The sequence below is a fragment of the Lampris incognitus genome, chromosome 2 (genome assembly GCF_029633865.1).
Source record: "Lampris incognitus isolate fLamInc1 chromosome 2, fLamInc1.hap2, whole genome shotgun sequence".
NCBI classification, from domain to species: domain Eukaryota; kingdom Metazoa; phylum Chordata; class Actinopteri; order Lampriformes; family Lampridae; genus Lampris; species Lampris incognitus.
Genome location: NC_079212.1, coordinates 24,561,226 through 24,582,648, shown reverse-complemented (window position 1 = coordinate 24,582,648; position 21,423 = coordinate 24,561,226). Strand labels below are relative to the sequence as shown.

The following is a 21,423-nucleotide window of genomic DNA, read 5'->3' as shown; positions in this document are numbered from 1 at the left end:
TTGCACAGAGCCTCACATACAGTAAATATATGTACTACACATACTATACATACCACATGACATACATAGACAACAGGGAGAGAACAATACACTAACACAAGAGTTTAAATGTTAATGGTATTGATGTTAACACATCTTATACCAGGTACATTTGGATACACTTTGTCTTATGGAGACCGTATGTGCCATATGTGCGACATGGGCCATCATTCAGAAAACTGTAACATTGCCAGGAAAAGGTTATCTTAGAAATAGCTTTTGAGTCAACATCCAAACAGTTCAGCGAGTCAAAAATGTTCTCCTGTCCCATGTCCCCATTCCTTCAGAGTGAAATGAAGATGATTTTACAATCCTGACAATAATTTCAGAAAATATAGGAAAATGCACTATTTTTATTATTCAATAACAAGAGTTGGTGTAAAATGAACATCGGTAATGCCTCAGCTTTTATAAAAAAAAAAAAAAACAATAGAAAAATAAAAAGTTGATTGTACAACAGTAGCTATGAGACTTACTAGTCTGACAGCAAAACGATCTCAGAGACCTGCATTCATATCTGGGCATTTACAGCATGATTTCTGACAGTATGATGTAAATAGTCACATCATAAGCATTATTCAAGACAAAAAACGTGTTAGTCTGATCACAAGAATACAAAGTAGTGAGGAAAAATACTTCTACAAAGCAAAAATACTCTAAATAATTCCATTGTTTTACATGCCAGTTGTGTTGTGTGCCAGTGAGCACAGGCCAGAGGCGATGTATCATCTAAAGCAGAATGGCACTATGACCCGGATTTAATCCTAACTGTCTTGGCAAATACAAAACTTATCAGAAATGACTTTCATTTCTTAAGGAAAATGAATCTCAAGCTGATGCTGTCAGTCTTTCTGAAGAGTAGGTATGTGGGGCATGAAGGGAGGGGAGCATTGCTCACCGTCTAAAAGGAGCCCTTTTAACCCAATAATATCCATGCAAACAATATTTCAAACATCGCCGCTTGACCTATTTCCTCTCATGTAATATATCGTTAAAGCAGCCTCGTGAAATGGCTTAATTATTCATGCTTGATTTCAAAATGAAGAGCTTAAAGAACATGTCTCCGCAGGAGGATTGACACACGCAATGGTGCTTTTTACAAGCACACACACTGAGGCACACTGGGACCTGGCTTGCTCAGAAAACACACACCCTTGACTGACTTCATCCACTGTGTTTTGCACAACGCATTAAAGCAAGAGTGAAGATAAATGCCCTGTCAGCGCCTTTAATGATTTATTTCAAACATTTCTCTCGATTCAATAAGGTTACAATCTATGGCAGGTAATTGTTTGGACAGAAATAGAGGGCATTTTGTTTGTTTTATTGAGCATCGAGCAAAGTGAACACACTAACCTCAGAAATGGATGCATTATCAGAAATATCAATCTACTGTATGATAGACTTTATACTGCACTTGCAATTCCCATCACACACACTTACAAACAATTGTCAGGTGCACAATGGAATTTTAGGTACAATACACGCTCAAGCAATTTTTATTGGAAATCAGGCCTAACAACTCAACCCATCCTATAAAGTTTCCTTTTTTTCTTATTAATCTTTTAATGGATGTGGAATTTTGCTGTCCATATGGACATGCCCGCATGTAAGTGCTCAAGTCATTGTGCACATTTTTGGCTGGGCGCGTGCACGTACTGCAGTTAGGTAAGGCATCTGAGCAGCCTGTCACTTGTCCCTTGGCATTGCTTTAGTCTGTGTCGACAGTGTGTCCACCCTGGGTTTGTCAGTGTCTATTCAGACCTGACCTGTCTTGTTCAGCACATGGCAGAGGATGCTGATGGACATTTCCAGTTCTCTTTCTCAATGTCCATCACTCGGTGCAGGATGCATCCCTGACGCATCTTAGTTTGAGCTCCTGAAATTTGTTGACAGTTGCAGAGGGTGGTCTGCAGTTCTGCCACCCTCAATTATGGGAGATGTGATCTGATTCTGACTTGAGGGATGTAGGTTGCCTGCTGTGCATAAATGCTCAATTGTGGTCGATCGATAGCTTGCTAATAGGTTTTGAAAATTGAAAACAATGCAAATAGAAAAGATGCGTAAACCCTGCTGAGGGATTTTGAAATACAAACCCAAAGGGCAAAGCGAGGGGTGGAGTAAGCGACACCATTTATTTATTTATTATTGCAGTCCTCAAGGACTTTCTTTCATACGGCGTTTCATGTTTGTGTCTGCACTGCCAGTCAATCTTTGGTTTGTTCCCCTAATTTCCTCAGAGGAACTGTGGAAAAAGGAAGAATATTTAATTAACCCTTCCTCTATTCTATTAAACAGTTAGCTATATATTTTATAGAGCCGGGGAAGGGGGTCTCAGGTCTGCTTCTAATGGAGATGGAGGCAATCATATAACCAACGTTGCCACCCATGCTCTCTTTCCCTCATCTTAAAGAGGACAACTCCAGCTTTTAATAAACATGTAATAAGAAGGAAAACAGCTGGTATCTGCATCACAGATGGTGCCGTTCTTGGCATCTCCAAGTAAGGGACCACACATACAGATGGCTCATTATTCCAGCATTTGGTTATGCATATTGCACAAAATTTTATTCCAATGCTTAACAACCAGTATAAGCAATACAGGTGTTAGTATTTTTCAGGTGGCTCCTCTGCAAAGCAAACTGTCGGGATCTTTTCCGGAAAGTATCTTTTGATGTGTCGCATTCTCACGCATACCTCGAATTCTCAGTCCCCTTATCAGTGTTACAGCACTGTGTGTGTGTTGGTGAGGCATGTCAAGCGAATCTTCATCCAGGTGTGATTCGCTGGTAAACCAGCTGTCAATCTTTCTTAGACTGCAGCTCCATTTTCAGACCGCTCCATTGTGTCTTTCAGGTACCGGCCCACAAATACCTCAGTGCGTCGTTGATTAAGACAGAGGGAGAGGTATTGATCACACGGAGCAACTGCAAAACCAGTCAGCGCGGCCAGCCAAAAGCCGAGGCAGACATCAGAGCATACAGTAACCTTGACGCTGCACAATGAAATGCTATGGACCCTCCTCTCTTATCTCAGAGGTCTACATATTTTTGAACTTATGTCTGCTCTGTGTAGCATTTATTTTCATTCCAACGGAAAAATGTCACTGGTAAAATCTTCAGTTGGAGGAGAACAAGGCAACGGATTGAGTCCCATGAGAGGAATGTGTTCTTCATTCAATCTTTTTTTAGGTTGACTGTTTTAAATTACAGATGCTCTCTAATTGGCTATGGTCAAATAAAACCCGCCTAATGAGGCATTGCATTCATTTACTTATTTCCTTTCAAGTTGTTTCCCTTTGTATCTAAGAGCAAAAGTCTGCTCTCGCACATGCTATTGCTCCAAGCAGGGTATTCTTAGTCAAGAGACTATTATGCCTGGAAGGAACATGTAAATATGTTTGGAGCTGAATAAACGATACTGTATACATTGACTACACTGTATACATTGACTGTATAAGCAGTAATTATAATATAACCACTGTGAACCGTGGCTGTTCTCGTATCATAATGTATTTTTTGATGACCACTGGCAGGGTATAACCCCTAAGGTGCAGACAGGGCAACCATAGAAGTCCCTGTGCAGGTTTCGTGTGGAAGCACAGTACCCCCATTATATGATGAACTTCGTTAAAGCCGTCTTTAATTTGATGATTAAGTGTGCGCTAATCATAAGGAAAGAGAGAAAGACACAAGACACTTATAACTGTCTCTGTGTGTTCTCAAAGATCCTAGGGATTTTTTTTCTTCCCCAAGACTTCCTCACACTTTACACTCCATGTATGCCGGAGCTGTCCCCTCTAATTTATAACAGGAGCCAACGTGACCTTAATCCCGGCAATGACTATAATGCACTTTAGCACATGTCAGTCTTGGGTCAGGATCATCCCTTGTGTCATATGTTTTGTCTTGCATGCTGTACAATCACCAGAGACATCCAACAGTGGTTTTGTGTTGCCACTTATTCAACTTCAGCGGGAACTAGCACGGGTGATAGCTTTTAACACGCAATGACATTATTACTCTTGGAACTTTCGCGGTGCCAATTTAAAAACAGGCCGAATATATTGGACTTATTTCTGATGCATTATTGTACTTTCGAATTTATTGGATGCATACTGTAATAACGCAGTATGACGTAGTTATGACTCCTGTGAAGTTATGGTTAAAAAAACGCATTTTATTTCTCTTACGCTTCACTCTGTAATAAGTGTTGCAGGAAAACTAAGGAAGAAAGCTGATTTAATGCCCTCAAAAGCATAGGTAGGGTACAGAAAAAAAAACCTGTCACATGTTTTTGGCTCTAATTTCCCCTCTCATGCTCATCTCATTGCTCATCAGCTAAGTTGTCAGGTCTGCTACATCCCTTTGATGGCATCAATGACAATTAGCAAGACGATGCCACACAAAACCATCTGGACAGGCACATCGCTCGTTGCTGAGGGAGACAGTTTCTGGTGTGACAAAAATAAATCTCAAGGTCAGTTGCTGTCACTTTTTAAAAGTATCAAATTCCTTCAGAGGTAGATTTATGGGATTGGAGTTGTTTTGAGTAGGTTTAGTTACTGATGGCGAGGTCTCTTGGAAAATGTTCAATGCAGAGGAGGAATTAAATCAGTTAAATCTGAAACCAAGTGCCTGCTTGTAATTTTACTGTCTACCATATTTTTAACAAGGATGCAGAAAGGCAGTCAAATCAATCTTATACATAGACAAAAAAAAATAAAGCAGAGTTGTGGCCCTTTATGCAAGATAGATAGACAGACAGGCATGTAGAGTACATGCATATATACATCCATACACATGTACTAACAAAATAAATACATGGATGCATAGATGGAAATGTGTCAGACTATTATTGACATCTTGGACTGAATCCAGCCAAGATTGATAAATGAATGCTGGCTTTAGGCAGTTAAGGGAAACAGTGAGTTGCTTGGAGGTCAGAAGCCTCCAGGAAATGAGGCGTTGGCAGCTTTACTACCATTCCAAATATGATAGACCTTACTTGTCATCTTTCCCTCCAGGAGTACCATCAGAAAAAAGATCAATTATCAAGAGAGGCGGGAAATTGATTCCTGCCTTTCCCATACGCAGCAAATGTTCCCCATAAATATATGCTGCTTTGACATACCTCTTTGTATTAAACATGAGTAGCGCTGTAATTGAAAGTCCTTCTATAGTTATCTGGACATGTAATGATTAAGACAACACGACTTTGCTGCCTTTTTGACAAAGACTGTCAAACTAAAAAGGATCGATGATGGTGGCAGGGTTTGACGCAGTCTCATACAGTGCTGTCATCGTCACTGCATATTCGGTTTATAACTGTGGTTTTTCTGCCTGCAGGTTTTAATCAAGGTTATGAGGGGCGAATGGATCATTAAACAGAAAATAGAGCGCAGTGTTGTTGTTTTAGGTGCTTGTTCTATGCAAGCCACGCTCTCGCTACAGTAAGTCATCCCTAGCTGTTCTATGGCCTGGTCCCACGATGCTGGTCAGCATGTGTGTCCATACATCATGTTTGTGAGTGCTGTACTAAAGCAGATCCCCTACAGAATAAGCTCCAGAGTGTCATCCAGATAGAGTTATCCCTCACCACAGGCTGACCGTGGCATTATTCCGATGGGGACTGTTTGACTAATAAGCATTTTCACTTCACAAGTGCTGGCTCTAGTCAATGCCGCTGCTCTGGATATGCATACCCTATAGAGGACACCTTGGATTGGAAAAAAAGAAAGGTGGCCAGCATCATTAAAAGCACTCACTGGTCTGGAAAACACACTGTGATTTCATTGCAAAAATCATATAATGGTCTTTAACACTATAACAAAGTTGCACTTTCGCCTGCAGAAACTGCAGCGTATGTAGAACAGATAACACCCTGCCCAGGATCTTTGATATGTTACGCATTAGCGCATTATACAGTATCCTGTGGTTAGATTTTGATGTCGCAAAATATTTGGCAGGATTACCGAAGTAACTGTTTAAATATCATTATGAATAACTGAAAGTGAATTATTTGATTTTATTTGTACCTACGCATTAAAACAAAAGAGTAAGTTCAATATATTTTTTTGCCATATTTTATTTTCTATGCATGAAACTTGTTTGGTGATCCAACACTGCTTGTTGTGAGTGCTTCTCTTTTGAGCTGGCTGGGCCAAAGTTTAATAATGTAAATTAATTTATTTTAACAAGTGTTTAATTAGTATCACCGCCATGCGCTGGCCTGGAGGGGATTATGCGTTTCGCAGCTAATCTCGCAAACAATCGCGTGATTTTCTGTCGTACCCGTTTTCCGGGAACTCTGCCTCTGATTGGCTAGTACTCGTTTCCTCCGTTGGTTAGGTTGGTTAAGGTGGGGTTAGGGATAGGGTTAGCCAATCAGAGATAGAGTAGGGGCGGGTCTTCCCGTAATCCGGGTGGGAAACATAATAACGCGAGGCGGAGTTCCCGGAAAACGGGGACGAAAAATATCACGCGGACTAATCAGCCTATTTGTTGTGCACAGTTATGACTGCACGATGAAGAACCTCTCACGGCTGCGCTGCGTTGATTAAACACCTTCGAAAAACGTTTGTTCTCGCGATAGCCGCACGCTCTTCATTCACTCTAGCTCGCTCAAATCACGCTGCTTTTGTCGCTGCCCGCTCCGAGTCAACCGTGCGCATGCGCAACTCACGTCTACGGTTGAGTCAGATCGGGCAGTGAGAGTCAAAACCAAAACGTTATGTATTCAGGTATGAGTCTTGAAAACAAACGAGAAGTCGATCAAATTTCGCAAGCCAGCAAACCACTCACTACTGATGTCAGCACAGCAGAACTGGAGGAACACTGGATGAACCAAACATAATGTAACATGCATGGATAAGTACACACGTTGGTCCTTGACTAACGGATCGGACCCTTTAGTCGACTGATTAACGTTGTCGCTTGCGGAGCGGGAAACACGGGTTCACGTCCCGGCTTGGCGGCTCCCTGACTGTTCTCCTAATTGGCTACAATAAATTGCCTTATTCACCTCGCCTTCACGTAGAAGTGCCAATCTCCAATGTTAAAACTTCGCTATAAAAATACAGTTTGAAGAGTAAGATTAACTAGTCACAACTGGAAACCATCTCTGTAGTTACAATAAAACATTTTCCATGGTTTAACTGTTTTCTTACCGTTGTTTATGAACGAAAGTGTTGCAGCTGCCATCAGGACTGTGTAGGTAACATAGCTAGCAGAAAGCACTATCAACGGGGACAAACTGATACACGATAGCCATCGGAACTCTGGTCTCACCGGAATGCCAAAAAGGGCAACCGGCCGTTTATTTATTGAAAAGAGAGTAATCCCCCGCCCCCCCTCTGCACAGTGACGTCAGCATAAGGGCATTCAAGACAGACAGTGTTCATCGGTGTTCAACACCCCCACATGCTCTTAGGCTGATTACAGTATGCAGTTGTCAGGTACATCTAGCAAAAAAAATAAAAAAACATCTTACATACCAAAAACAAAAGAAACAAACTTGTCAAGCGGAGCTTAGTTACAGGTTTAGTCAAAATATCTGCAACCATGCCTGATGTGGGGCAATACTCAATAGTTATCCTTCCATTTGGTGCAACTCCAAACCATATTGTGCAGCAACCTGCATTAAACTGTGTACAGAGGTCATATCAGCGGTTGGGGAAAAGGTCTCACTATAGTCTATCCCTTCAATTTGACTATAGCCTTTAGCTACATATCTTGCTTTATATGTGGTTTGAAATGGGTTTTCCTTAACGCTGTAAACCCATCTGCCCCCCACTGCATGTTTACCTTCTGGCAATGTTGTTAGGGTAAAAGTGTCATTTTCCCTCAGGGAACTCATCTCATCCTGCATAGCTTTAGCACATAGTGAGGACTCTGGTGAGCCTAGGGCTTGTTTCAGAGTTTGGGGTACATCACAAATAACCCTGTAACAGTAGTCAATGCTGGTTAAAACCTGGTCATCACACTCATAATCATCTAGATACGGGGGAGGTCTCCGGTCTCTCCTTGGACGACTACCTTCCCCACTCATGTTGGTGTCTGACTCACATTGATCTACATCTTGTGTACTCTGACTCGTCATCTCGATTTGTGGTTGGGTCTTAGCGCCCTTTCTAGGCAGAGCACATTCACTGGTTTCCTGGTCTGTCTGAGTCTGACATTCAGTAGCGCTCTTTGTAATGAACTTCACCAACCTGTTCTTAAACACTTTCCCTGTGTCTGGATAGTATACCAAGTATGCAGGACTGTTCTTGTCATAACCAACAAAAATACCCTTTTCACATCGGGGATCAAGCTTTTTCTTATTTTGTTTGTATGCATAGCACGCAGAGCCAAAAATATACATTTTGGAGAGATCAGGCTTCTTCCCGGTCAACATGTAGTATGGAGTCTGCCCTACACGCCCATTATAACATCTGTTACGGATAACCGCAGCACTCTGAACTGCATATGTCCACAGTTCTTTTGGTAGGCCACTCTCAAGCAACATACATCTAGACATTTCAAGCAATGTTATCCAGCTTCTCTCGGATGTCCCATTTTGATGAGGCGAGTAAGGGGCCGAGGTCTCGTGTCTAATGACATTTTTGCTAAGCAGTGAGTGAAAATCTCTCGACATAAATTCTGTACCATTATCCGATCTGATACATTTGACTTTGCCATAAGGTGCAACGTCAGCAAAGAACTTTTCTGTGTCCTTCACTGTGTCGCTCTTGGATTTCAAAAAATAAGTAAACATTGCTCCTGAATAATCATCAGTGAATCCCAAAATGTACTTGAATCCATCTTTGGCTGTTGGCTCTATAGGGCCAGCTAAATCTGTGTGCACCAGTTCAAGTGCGACTTTAGCTTTTACATCTACCTCTCTATTTCTGCTTTGGGCAAATTTACCTTGAATGCATATTTCACACGGCACCAAGTTACACTCAGTTTTGCCTTTAACACCCATTCCCTTAGTGACACTTTCCAATTTTAACAGATCATCATAATTGCAGTGACCAAGGATTTCGTGCCAAGTCTGTACATCATAGCATGCATGACATTCATCATTTTCATCATTCTCGAGTTCACGCTCACCATTGTCGTAGGTGTTCAGGTAGTAGAGCCTGTTGCGCTCGCTGATGTCGAACCTGGTACCGTCCTTATGGACGAGCCGGTCTCTACCTTGTTGAAAGGTCACTGAGGCACCGTTTGCAGTCGCTGTCTTCACGGAGAAGATGTCCTGTGGGTAGGAGGGAATGTGCAGCGCTCCCCTCAACGTCGCTTTCACCCGTCGGCCGTGGTGTCCTCCAGAATCACCTCCGCGTCTCCTCTTCTCGTGGCAACACCCGTTGTCCTGGTCCCGTCAGCCAGCTCCAGGGTGTGTTTCGCTGGCTGGAACGTTGAGTCGAAGCTCTTAAACTTGCGTTGGTCGGTGATGATGTGGGATGTCGCTCCTGTGTCCACCATCAGGCCACCTTCGGAGCCCTCCCGCTGTCTGTCGCTGACCCGGAATGCGAACTCGTGCTCCTCTTCGTCGGCGGTAAGTATGGTGGCGCGCTTCACGTCAACCCTCCTCTTCCGTCTGCATGCGGCGTCGCCGTGTGTTGTGCTCCTACAGAGAGCGCACCACCGCCTGGGCCGCTGGCCCCCCTGGTCGTTTTGCTGACAGGCCCGGGCAATGTGACCCCTCTCCCCGCAGGAAAAACAGGTAACGTTCACTCTCCCGCCCACCCCGGGAATAGCAGTCACCTTCATCACTCCGTCATCAGGTTGCGTGTTCAGCTTCTCAGTGTTCTCAAAGCTTCTCAACTTAGCTCGGAACTCGGAAAAAGTCATGTTGTCATCAGCTTGGGTGGTGATATGAACAGCAAATAGCTTAAACGACTCGGGAAGTCCTTTCAATAGCATAGCGATTAGCAGCCCGTCGCTCAGAATCTCGCCTGCGTTTCTAAGTGCTGTTATCGCCGTTTCGGCTCTGATGACATAGTCAGTAACAGTCTCGTTTGCTGCCTTCTGCAGCGTGGTTAATTCGACGTACAAGCTTATCACACGAGGCTTTCCTTTACCTGCGTAGTGTTCTCGGAGCAATTTTAATGCCTTTCGGCCATCATCTGCCGCTTCCCTCATGATCAGAGAGAGACTAGTGTCATCCAAAAATTGGATCAATTCAGCGAACGCTTCCTCATTTCTGCTCTGCTCGCTCTCCTCGTCATAATCCGCGTGAGTTGTGTCGGGCTCGTAGAGGATGCAGTCCTTCAAGCCTTGAAGGCGCAAATGTCCCAGAAACTTCGTTTCCCACAACTCATATTTCTTTTCGTCCCCGTCAAATAACAATCTGCTCCAACGCGATCCCACGTCCCTCCTGGGCCCATAACCTGTTGCAGCTGCCATCAGGACTGTGTAGGTAACATATAGCTAGCAGAAAGCACTATTAACGAGGACAAACTGATACACGGTAGCCATCGGATCTCTGGTCTCACCGGAATGCCAAAAAGGGCAACCGGCCGTTTATGTATTGAAAAGGGCGTAATCACCCGCCCCCCCTCTGCACAGTGACGTCAGCATAAGGGCATTCAAGACAGACTGTTCATCGGTGTCCAACAGAAAGTCAATCAGCAGAGTAGCCATTCACCTTGGTTAATTTTATATCATTGTAAACTACTAATAAGACACGTTAGCCCCTAGCTAAAGGGCCGAGCGGTTAGTGATGTCGCCTTGTGGTGCAGTACACCCCGTGTCGAATCCCGCACCGGGCAAGAAAATAACCGGTTACATTGGTGGCAGCGGTGGGATCCGGAAGTGTGCAGATCCTCAGAAGTCTCTTCGGAGCGCGGAATGACAAAGCGCGAGGACGCGCTTCCGGGGAGAGTGACGACTGTAAACTACTAATAAGACCCACTGGCCGATTGACCCTTTAGTCGAGCGGTTAGTGATGTCGCCTTGTGGTGCAGTACACCTCGTGTCGAATCCCGCACCGGGCAAGAAAATAATCGGTTACATTGGTGGCGGCGGTGGGATCCGGAAGTGTGCAGATCCTCAGAAGTCTTTTCGGAGCGCGGGAAATACAAAGCGCGAGGGCGCGCTTCCGGGAGAGGGTGACGACTGTAAACTACTAATAATACACGTTAGCCCCTAGCTAATGGGTCTGACCCTTTAGCCGAGCGGTTAGTGATGTCGCCTTGTGGTGCAGTACACTTCGTATCGAGTCCCGCACCGGACAAGAAAATAACCGGTTACATCATCAAAACCATGACGGTTAAACACATTTGAAGTCTTTTCTTACCGTTGTTTTATTACAATGTTACAATTTCATTTAGCGGAAGCGACATACATCTGAGGGGTAATACAACACAAGCAAGGATCTAGTCAGGAGACAACGCAAGTGAATGCCTAAAACACTAGGTTCAAGTCCAATAGGGCATATAGGTGCCAACAGGCAGTGCACAAAAGCAATGCATAGGGTGCATAGAAGCGGGGTTTTTTGTTTGTATTTTTATTAATACTGTAAACTACTAATAAGAACCACTGGCCGACCGACTAGAGGGTCTGACCCTTTAGTCGAGCGGTTAGTGATGTCGCCTTGTGGCGCAATACACCCCATGTCGAATCCCGCACCGGGCGAGAAAATTGCTCGGTTACATTGGTGGCAGCGGTGGGATCCGGAAGCGTGCAGATCCTCAGAAGTCTCTTCGGAGCGCGGGAAATACAAAGCGCGAGGGCGCGCTTCCGGGAGAGGGTGACGACTGTAAACTACTAATAAGACCCACTGGCCGATCGACCCTTTAGTCGAGCGGTTAGTGATGTCGCCTTGTGGTGCAGTACACCCCGTGTCGAATCCCGCACCGGGCGAGAAAATAGCTGGGTTACAATACCATCAGGTGTGGATGTGTTCGTGAAAGAACTGGGTCTTTAGCTTCATCTTAAAGATGGAGATGGACTCAGCGGAGTTTGGTAACTCGTTCCACCACCGGGGAACTACAGAAGAGAAGAGTCTGGCTGGTGACTTGGGGCCCCGTTGTGGCAGAAGTGCCAGGCACCTTTCATTGGCAGAGCGTAGAGGGACTGAGTGTTGACCTGAATGAGGGAGTTCAGGTAGGCGGGAGCCGTTTTAGTTGCTGTTTTGTAAGCGAGCATCAAAGTTTTGAATTTGATGCGGGTAGCAACTGGGAGCCAGTGGATGGATATGAACAGCGGAGTGACATGTGCTGTTTTGGGTTGGTTGAAGATCAGACGCGCTGCCCCGTTCTGGATCATTTGCAAAGGTTTGAAAGTGCATGCAGGGAGACCTGCCAGTAAGGAAATGCAGTAGTCAATGCGTGATATTACAAGAGCCTGTACCAGGAGTTGTGCTGCATGCTTAGACAGGTAGGGTCTAATTTTCCTGATGTTGTACATGGCAAATCGGCACGACTGAGCAATCGAGGCCACGTGAACCTTAAAAGTTAGTTGGTTTAGAATTAATATTATTGCTTTAGAATGATTGAAAGTCAATCAGCAGAGCCTTCATTCATTTTATATCATTAAACACATTTGACGTCTTCTAATAAGGGCTTTGAAATTTTAACAGGCTGTCATTTCATGCCAGACTTGGTCACTTTAGCGCGAGGGCCCGCCGAGGAGGCTGCGCATCCACAGACTGACATACAACACTTTTTTATTGGGTGGATTTTTTCGTTTGAGCAATGCAAATAAACAACATTTTTTCCATATTTGCCGTTCAATCGACTTGGGGGGCTGCGGAAAAGTCTTATAATGGCAGGAAAACGTTGTTTTGTTTTGTTTTTTTGTCCCTTGTTTGCACCTATTTCCCTTCTCCCCGTCGGCGAAAAAGGGGTTTGTCAAGTGAATATAAATTAGATTAAAATGATCAACTAAAAAGAGGAATGTCGCCATTGTAATAACCTTAAACCTGCAGTTTGGAAGTTTTGTCTCCCCCTTCTGGCAGTGAGTAATTATTTCTCTTCTTTCATCGCGCTCCACCGAGAAAAAGCTACACCTATGATCCTCCAACCAACCTCCTGGCCAAAAGTCAGTTGTCCGTGGTTGTCCTCGCTTTCTTTTCTTTTTATTTTTTTACTTTAATCCTTCCTCTGAACGCCGAGTTTCTTTTTTCTCTCTACTATCAGAAACTTTTCTTGCACACTTCGTTTTTTTTTTTTAGCTTCCAGGCCCGGATGCTTTTTGGCGGAAAGCCCTGAAGGCAAGCCAATAGCTATATGAACGCCCACAAAACGTCACATCCTTTTACGCCGAGGGGGAAGACAAAGCGTTCATTACCAAACATGTCGAGCAGTTGCCGTGTGGCTTTTAGCGCGTCAATGAACTTGAAAATCCAGTTGAAGTTTTATATATTAAAGAGACGGAACCGAGTAGGAGTCGGCTTGCCATTACTAAGTAAAACCAGTATCATCCGCCACTTACCTTGCCAATGCCGTCGCAATGGACAGCTAAGATTGTACCATCTTCCTGTACAGCAACCCAGGTCCTATGAAGCTTTTCTGTCACCCTCCAGGATGGCTTCGCATCACACCGAAAAAGACAAGTGTCTGACCCAGACATTTTGTGATGGAGTACAACCCCCACAAAGCCGCTGGTAAAAAAAGTAGTGAGCCTCCAAGGACCTGTAGTTCTTGAGGTTGCGCGGTGTGTAAATCCCTGCATGATATAGCACATCGTAAAAATGTAGGCTAATGGCGTTGAGTAACGTTAGCGCTGCTACTGTCTCGAAACTGCATGGACTTTACTAAAACATGCTAGTGTGTTACATCATGGCATTAATGGCTGTATGGTGCTGATATTATTTTTATTTTATTAATCATATCTATAGTAAATATAAGTGTCTCTTACCAGGCGTTTCAACCAGATTGGAGAAAATATCTGGGAATGACACTTCGGGGCATTTAGTTGGATTTGTCCAGTCTTTTACGAGATATGGACAACAATCCGACCCGATTCTGTTTAATTTTTAAATGTTGCGTTCTTTGTCAAGTGACAAGGACTCTACAAGACAGACACCTTGTTGACATTAGCATGAGTTTAAAAATCGCGCTTTCCAAGCCCCCCCCCAACTATCTTCTTCGTCTTCTTTAGGTTCATTGGGGGTTGGCAAACAACGATTGGCGCATTACCGCCACCAACTGGTATGGAGAGTGGATCAGAATGTGTATTTACTAAAGCAAAACATAAAATAAGAGACTAGAAGCCTCTCAGCAGCTGCTGCACACCTTCTCCAGAAACTCCCACAACTCCCAGAAATCTCCTTGCTGCATCTACAATTATGTCAATTCTCTCTTATTTCTTTCTACTCCAGCAGTACAGTTAATTACCAAAACTCAGCATGCTTCCTGACTGACTTGTCTTCCTTAGCTTCTTGTCTCGCGTCAGTCTCGTTGTTTCTCTCCATTCTCTTAGCAGCTTCAGTGTACAACAATCCCTTTTCTGTTCTCATCTTATTCACTTATCTTCCTTAATTCCTTTTGGACACTGTGCTGATCCCGTATCATGATTTCCCTTGCAGTGCAGGCATTTCACTTGCACTTTCTCAACTTAACAATTTTCCACATTGCCGTTGTCCTTCCCATATCTTCTGACTCCATTACATACTGCAGCAACATGTCAATATTCTTGACAACAAAAACATCTGAGAGGAGCTTTCTCATATGGCCTCATCCCGTAACTCACATAATCAAGATCCACTCTTTCCGGCAATTCCCTTTCAAAAGTCAAACACACAGAATTACTCCCCTCCTTCTCCCCTTCTCGAAATCTAGTCATTCTTCTTGCCCCCCACACACCTGCAACAACCTGAAATGACTACGCCTGTACTGTCAGTGGCACACCACTTATCACTCCCCTCTTCTTTGCTTTTGATCCGAGTGGGAAGCAAGGTATTTAGGGATAACTTCTAAATACCTTGATCTTAATGGCTTTATCGCTTTGATATACAATCAATGATAACCATCCTACTTCTAGTTATCCTGATCGACCGTACATCTCCCAAGTTTTCTCCCTACAAACTTTCCAACCTCATGTGGGTCTTTGAAAATCCCGTCTTCTCTTGTTATGGCTTTCATCCCAACGAGATATGTCCCCTCTGTTTCCAACGACTGACTAGAATCGCTCGAGCAATTCCATATATTCTTCTTCCTTTTCTTATTTTCAAACCCTCTCATGTCCTCATTCTCACTTCCAATTTCACTCTCCGTTTCCAACACCAATTCCACCCCTACAAAAACATCCCATGAACTCGACGTCACAACCCATCGACACCCCCAACTATGACTGGACACTGACTGTATGTATTGACGATGTAAAACGCATCACTACGCATCACTTCTGGTTCACCAGCGTGGGAATGTCACCCCAGATACCAGATTTAAAACTGGTGTACTGCGAAATACAGAAATTTACCTGGCGGTGATAGGCTTAATCATCATTGTGTGAACTCGTTTGGCAAGGGTTTGAATGTCATGGACGTTAATTTACATGCAAAAGTCTCACACTCTAGCTTTAAGTAATGTCACTTAAAAACATGAGTAATAATTACTTTTAATCCCTGAGTGATAATAGTGTCAAACTAAACTTGTAGCGAGCAAAAAAAAAAATTCTACTGCAAAATTGGTATATCTGAAGAAGTCGGACAGTCTTAAAATCAAACTGAAATATCTTGTTTTGAGATTTTCTTATGTGAATATCCTAAATTTTGGGCCAATTTTGACTTGGCATTTTCATAGTGTATCTGCTCTATTGAGCATTTAAACCTACAGATGTCTACAGAAACTACCAAAACAAATTTGCAAATTAAAATACACTTGGTAAATAAGTACAAATGACAGGGATTTGATGATCAGAAAATATAATTTTGGATCCAAGCTTTGCCTTGTTCTGCATAGCACTTGTATTGCCTATGAATCCAGTGCAGGGACAAGTTTACTGTTATTCAATGCAGTTCACCAGAGCACAGATCATCTCGGTGGACCACCCCGATAATCTCTCCCTCTGTTCTTGGGCCTCTCTCCAGACAGCCTCACCAGCCGAGGGACTTGCTTCATCTCCTCGTTCTGCAGAGGTTTCAACCATCAGATGGTATATAACGTCCTGCAGTCTCCCATGGTAAGGCTATGGTAGAAGTTCAGCACTCATGAGACGCCATCATTTGAAAAACATCTGTCACTCTGACAAATAATAAGTGCATATGGCCCCCAGGGAAAAGGGAAGTGCAAGCTCCATATTTTATTTTGTCTGCATGACGCTGCGAATGACTGCTGTTTGTATGTTGTGAACTGTACTTTATTTCCAACGCAATACATACTGACAATTGACATTTTAAGGGCATTACCCTTGACAAGGCAACCTAGACAAATGAATACAATAGGCAGAATGATTTATCAAGGGGAGCTGATTAAATATTTTGAATTACTTTTTTTTTTTTTTTGCCCATGCTGTAATGTGTTTTAAAATGAATCTCTGGGACATACACAACCATCCTTGGTCCAGACTGTGAGCTGTCTTCACAACAGCCTGATGACCTGAGGCCTGAATCAGGTAGGCTATATCTCCCTGGGGCACTTGCAAAGCCAAGACAACACTGCACTGCTCTCATTTTCTAATTCTGCAAGTTCCTCCTGGCTTAATTGAGAATTTGAACAAACAAATTAATCATTGCAGCCCATAAAAATGACAGGATTCATGCAGTAGCATTCTTCATTCTCTCTAATTTGTTGTGTGTTGTCATTCCCCCACCCCTCTTCCAGTGCTTTTTCTCAAACCCCCACAGCATTTTTTGTGCTGAATCTGCTAGTTTACCCCTTATGAAAATTACAAATACTTGTCAAGGTTAACGAGTTAATATTCTCATTCAATATTTATTTTATGGGCGAGAGAAAGCGTCTCCCTTCAGCGCGTCCTCTTCCAGCGCGCGGATGGGTTTGTTAATCAAAATGACAAGGACAGTGTCCTTTTGATAATCCCCTGAATCATCGAGAATAAAAAATGAACTTTATTAATCAGCGGACTCTGATTAATTGTTATGAAGTGTTACTCATCCATTTCCCCTGCATTTCCGTAATTTCCACAGAAGCCTAACAATCTCCCCAATGATTTGAAGCCTTTTGAGCTGGCGTTGCATTCAGCAGTGTAGCAATAAATAGCAAGGCAGCACGCTGCTCCTGCTGGATGATCTTTGGCAAAGTTGACTTTTATACAAACACAAAGCTTATTTTCTCTTTGCTTCGTGCATATTTTTGTGGGATTTTTTTTTAACTTCGGGATCTGCATTTTGAAATGGAGTAATCCAAAAGCATCACTATTGACAGTGACACCAACTGACTGCTAGCCATTTTAGAAGTTAGCAACTGTGCATTTATCCTGCATCCGTTCTGCAGTATGTGGTATAGCCTCCTTTAATCCTCAAATGTACAATAGAAAAGAAATGTTCAAACAAGATACCATATCCCATATTTCCAAGATGGCATAACGGCACCATATGGTGCAGCAAGCATGTAGTGATTTTAGGACTTTATTGATGGCTGCATCTGTATGCCAAATCAAATGTGAGCATAAATGAAGTCATGTTGCAGCCATTATTTGCAAGTTGATTTCCTAAAGCCCAGAGAGGATTCATGTATAGTACAGTACATGGTACAGGAAAATAATTCTCACTGGCAGTGAATGGAAGACCACACTTGAATACAAAGTGTGATTCCTAAATCTCGAACGGGTCCCTTTAAATGGCAGTTTCTTAAAGAAGTAGGGCAATTAATACTGCATACATTGAATGTTTATGATTAATATATAAAATTGAGTGTCGTTTTCACAGAGGTTTGTGCAAGGTTGAGGATCTGATGTAATTTACATGAGGATGCCAGACATGTGGTGTTAATTTGCTCTGAAGTTATGTCCATAAAACAGAATATGTAAAGATGGCAAAGTTTCGCATCATTTTCTTCTCTCTGTCTCATTTTCTCTCATCAAGGCTTATTATTATAGGCCTGAGCCTGGAAGGGAATGTTTCACGACATCGCCATTAACAAGCAGGCATCTTTTACACTAAATATACCTGAGTCATTGTGTTACAAGCATTTGTTTTGACTTCATACAACTGAAATTCCAAGAAATCTGATGTCATGCAATCCAACACTTACCAAGAGCATGCTGTGAATTTTCAGGTCCTTCAATATATTATAGGGGGATGGGTAGACCCCAAGCAATTAATTGTGGAGGTGTTTTATCTATCTGAATGAATAATTTAGGGGGAGTGTTAATAGGTATCCCAGACTTGGCCAAAGGAAAAGAGACAAAGCGTTGTTGAAAGACACATCATTACTTTTCCTCTCATCAGAGCTCTTTTCTGCTCTCCTTTGCATTTTTGGGTCAGCCTGGTCACATGTAAAAATGACTGAAATGCAAACCAAAATACTAAACATTAGCAATCCAGAAATGTGCACATTGCTTTTTTTTCTTTAAATATCAACTCTGGCTATCTAGTAGATTAAAGTCAAAGATTGAGTATTTTCGCTTTTTGTCGTGTTACTTATATGATACCAGATATTAAACTCTCTCCTAAATGAAAGTGTGAGCCAGGGATTTGTAGCACAGAAGAACCACAATCAGAGCTGTGAAAGAGCGTACCAGCGAACAGCTACACTTGAGAAATATGCTTCATGCAACATAAACGTATTGTTCCGGCTGGAGATGCATTAAGATACAAAAAAATGAATTTCATGGGCCCGGAGTTAAAAAGTTTTAATCTGGATGTTCCTAAATTTATCACATTCAGGGAACAAGATTATCTTGGCTTGAATTACCATATACTCTTAACACTTGAAATCACAGTTCCAATTGAAGAAAGCACAGAATTGATGATGTGTGAGACTTGTTCTTGTGGCAGCTCTGACTGATTTCTCCTGTGTGTTATCTCTCCTCGGGTGGGAAAAAATGTGCACTACAGACTCCCACATGCGCAGTGCAGAGGGATGACATTAAAAAGTCATCTCTGTCAGATGCAATAAAGGGACGTCCACAGGCGTATAGTTTCACATCCTTCACATTCTGTGTACACCCAACCCAAGACATAAATTAGCTAAGGTGACTATTCCCTTTTTATCAACCATCCAAGACAAGGACATCTGTGGTTGGAAAAGAAAGCACCAAGCATGCTTGTGTCACCGGCCAACTTTCCCAAAATTTGAACAGTAACTTCAGATGAGATGCTGCAAAAATGATGTTTTTGACAGTATCTGCGCTCCCTCGGTAATATGCAGGTCTTAATTTTTCACAAAAGAATTCAAAAAGACATCACTCCTTTTGTACAGTTTCCTCAGATGGAGATCTATGGCAATGTGAACAAAAGACACTCCTTCAATGACAAGTGCCAAGTACATCAGCCAGTCTTTCTTTTCAAGTAATTCCAACCCTGGCTATTCAGGGTTTGCCCTGTGGCGAGACTGAGCAGTTCGTTCTCCAGAAATAGCCATAGCTCATCTTTCACAAGGACACAGGTCGTCATATCATGGGAACGGAGGTTCATTTAAATTTGTCTCCTCAATTTGGCCGGCAATCATGACGCCATGCTACGGTCGCAGGTGTACGAATACAGGGCGAGGCGTATCTTGTCGGGCTGAACGTGGGCATTGCAGGATGTGACGCATACGGAAGTCAGTTTGCTGGTTTGTAGTCCGTTTGAGTAGCTGTGGTTGTCGGCCCCCGAGCGGTTGTTGGTTTTGCGATGGAGAAATGTTCACTGAACTCCAGAGAAAACACAAATAAATGTTTGCACTTAATTGTGTCACTTGTACATGTTATCATAGTTTTATGGACAAATGTGGAAGAAACACATTGGTGTTCAAGTTATAGCTGTATACCGCGAAATATGAATTGATGTATAAATATTGTGGCGAATTCTACTGGTGTGTTCCTGCTCGAAGCCGGGGGGGGTTCATTTGCATATTACCCACGATGCAACTGAAGTGTCAATGTTTTGGTTATGTTGTGGGATATTGAACATGTTAAAAACGGGCATGTCTGTTACAGATAGCGGGGATGTGGTGGAAGGTAATGGGGACGTTATGAGAGAAGTTGTATTAGACAGCATGCTATTTCTCATCGTTAGTGTAAAGAGTAGGCAAATAGATAAGGTCACTTCTGTGACCTAAAAGAGTAGTACAAGCTGAGACCAATACGAACTTGTGTCTGTTATGACTAGCTTGGCTCACGGTCACTAAACGTTTGCTGGTTAACTCTGAAGGGTTGGCTGAAAAGTCCATTATTTGACCACGTCACAATATAATACATTTTCCATTTATCTACACTACCGTTCAAAAGTTTGGGATCACCCAAACAATTTTGTGTTTTCCATGAAAAGTCACACTTATTCACCACCATATGTTGTGAAATGAATAGAAAATAGAGTCAAGACATTGACAAGGTTAGAAATAATGATTTGTATTTGAAATAAGATTTTTTTTTACATCAAACTTTGCTTTCGTCAAAGAATCCTCCATTTGCAGCAATTACAGCATTGCAGACCTTTGGCATTCTAGCTGTTAATTTGTTGAGGTAATCTGGAGAAATTGCACCCCACGCTTCCAGAAGCAGCTCCCACAAGTTGGATTGGTTGGATGGGCACTTCTTTGAGCAGATTGAGTTTCTGGAGCATCACATTTGTGGGGTCAATTAAACGCTCAAAATGGCCAGAAAAAGAGAACTTTCATCTGAAACTCGACAGTCTATTCTTGTTCTTAGAAATGAAGGCTATTCCATGCGAGAAATTGCTAAGAAATTGAAGATTTCCTACACCGGTGTGTACTACTCCCTTCAGAGGACAGCACAAACAGGCTCTAACCAGAGTAGAAAAAGAAGTGGGAGGCCGCGTTGCACAACTGAGCAAGAAGATAAGTACATTAGAGTCTCTAGTTTGAGAAACAGACGCCTCACAGGTCCCCAACTGGCATCTTCATTAAATAGTACCTGTTAGAGCCTGTTTGTGCTGTCCTCTGAAGGGAGTAGTACACACCGGTGTAGGAAATCTTCAATTTCTTAGCAATTTCTCGCATGGAATAGCCTTCATTTCTAAGAACAAGAATAGACTGTCGAGTTTCAGATGAAAGTTCTCTTTTTCTGGCCATTTTGAGCGTTTAATTGACCCCACAAATGTGATGCTCCAGAAACTCAATCTGCTCAAAGAAGTGCCCATCCAACCAATCCAACTTGTGGGAGCTGCTTCTGGAAGCGTGGGGTGCAATTTCTCCAGATTACCTCAACAAATTAACAGCTAGAATGCCTAAGGTCTGCAATGCTGTAATTGCTGCAAATGGAGGATTCTTTGACGAAAGCAAAGTTTGATGTAAAAAAAATCTTATTTCAAATACAAATCATTATTTCTAAC

At 42.8% G+C, this 21,423-nt stretch overlaps 1 protein-coding gene across 1 annotated transcript in view; it reads right to left on the bottom strand.

Moving 5' to 3' along the window:
• The window catches only part of LOC130129372 (teashirt homolog 2), a 62,438-nt gene extending 42,893 nt beyond the window's left edge, over positions 1 to 19,545 (bottom strand). Inside the window, exons 1-3 of the mRNA XM_056299004.1 lie at positions 19,452 to 19,545; positions 9,357 to 10,300; positions 9,135 to 9,279 (exon numbers count right to left, since the gene is read on the bottom strand). Coding sequence (XP_056154979.1) covers positions 9,135 to 9,279; positions 9,357 to 10,300; positions 19,452 to 19,545 — 1,183 coding nt within the window. The remainder of the gene's footprint in view (positions 1 to 9,134; positions 9,280 to 9,356; positions 10,301 to 19,451) is intronic.
• Positions 19,546 to 21,423: the final 1,878 nt, after the last annotated feature.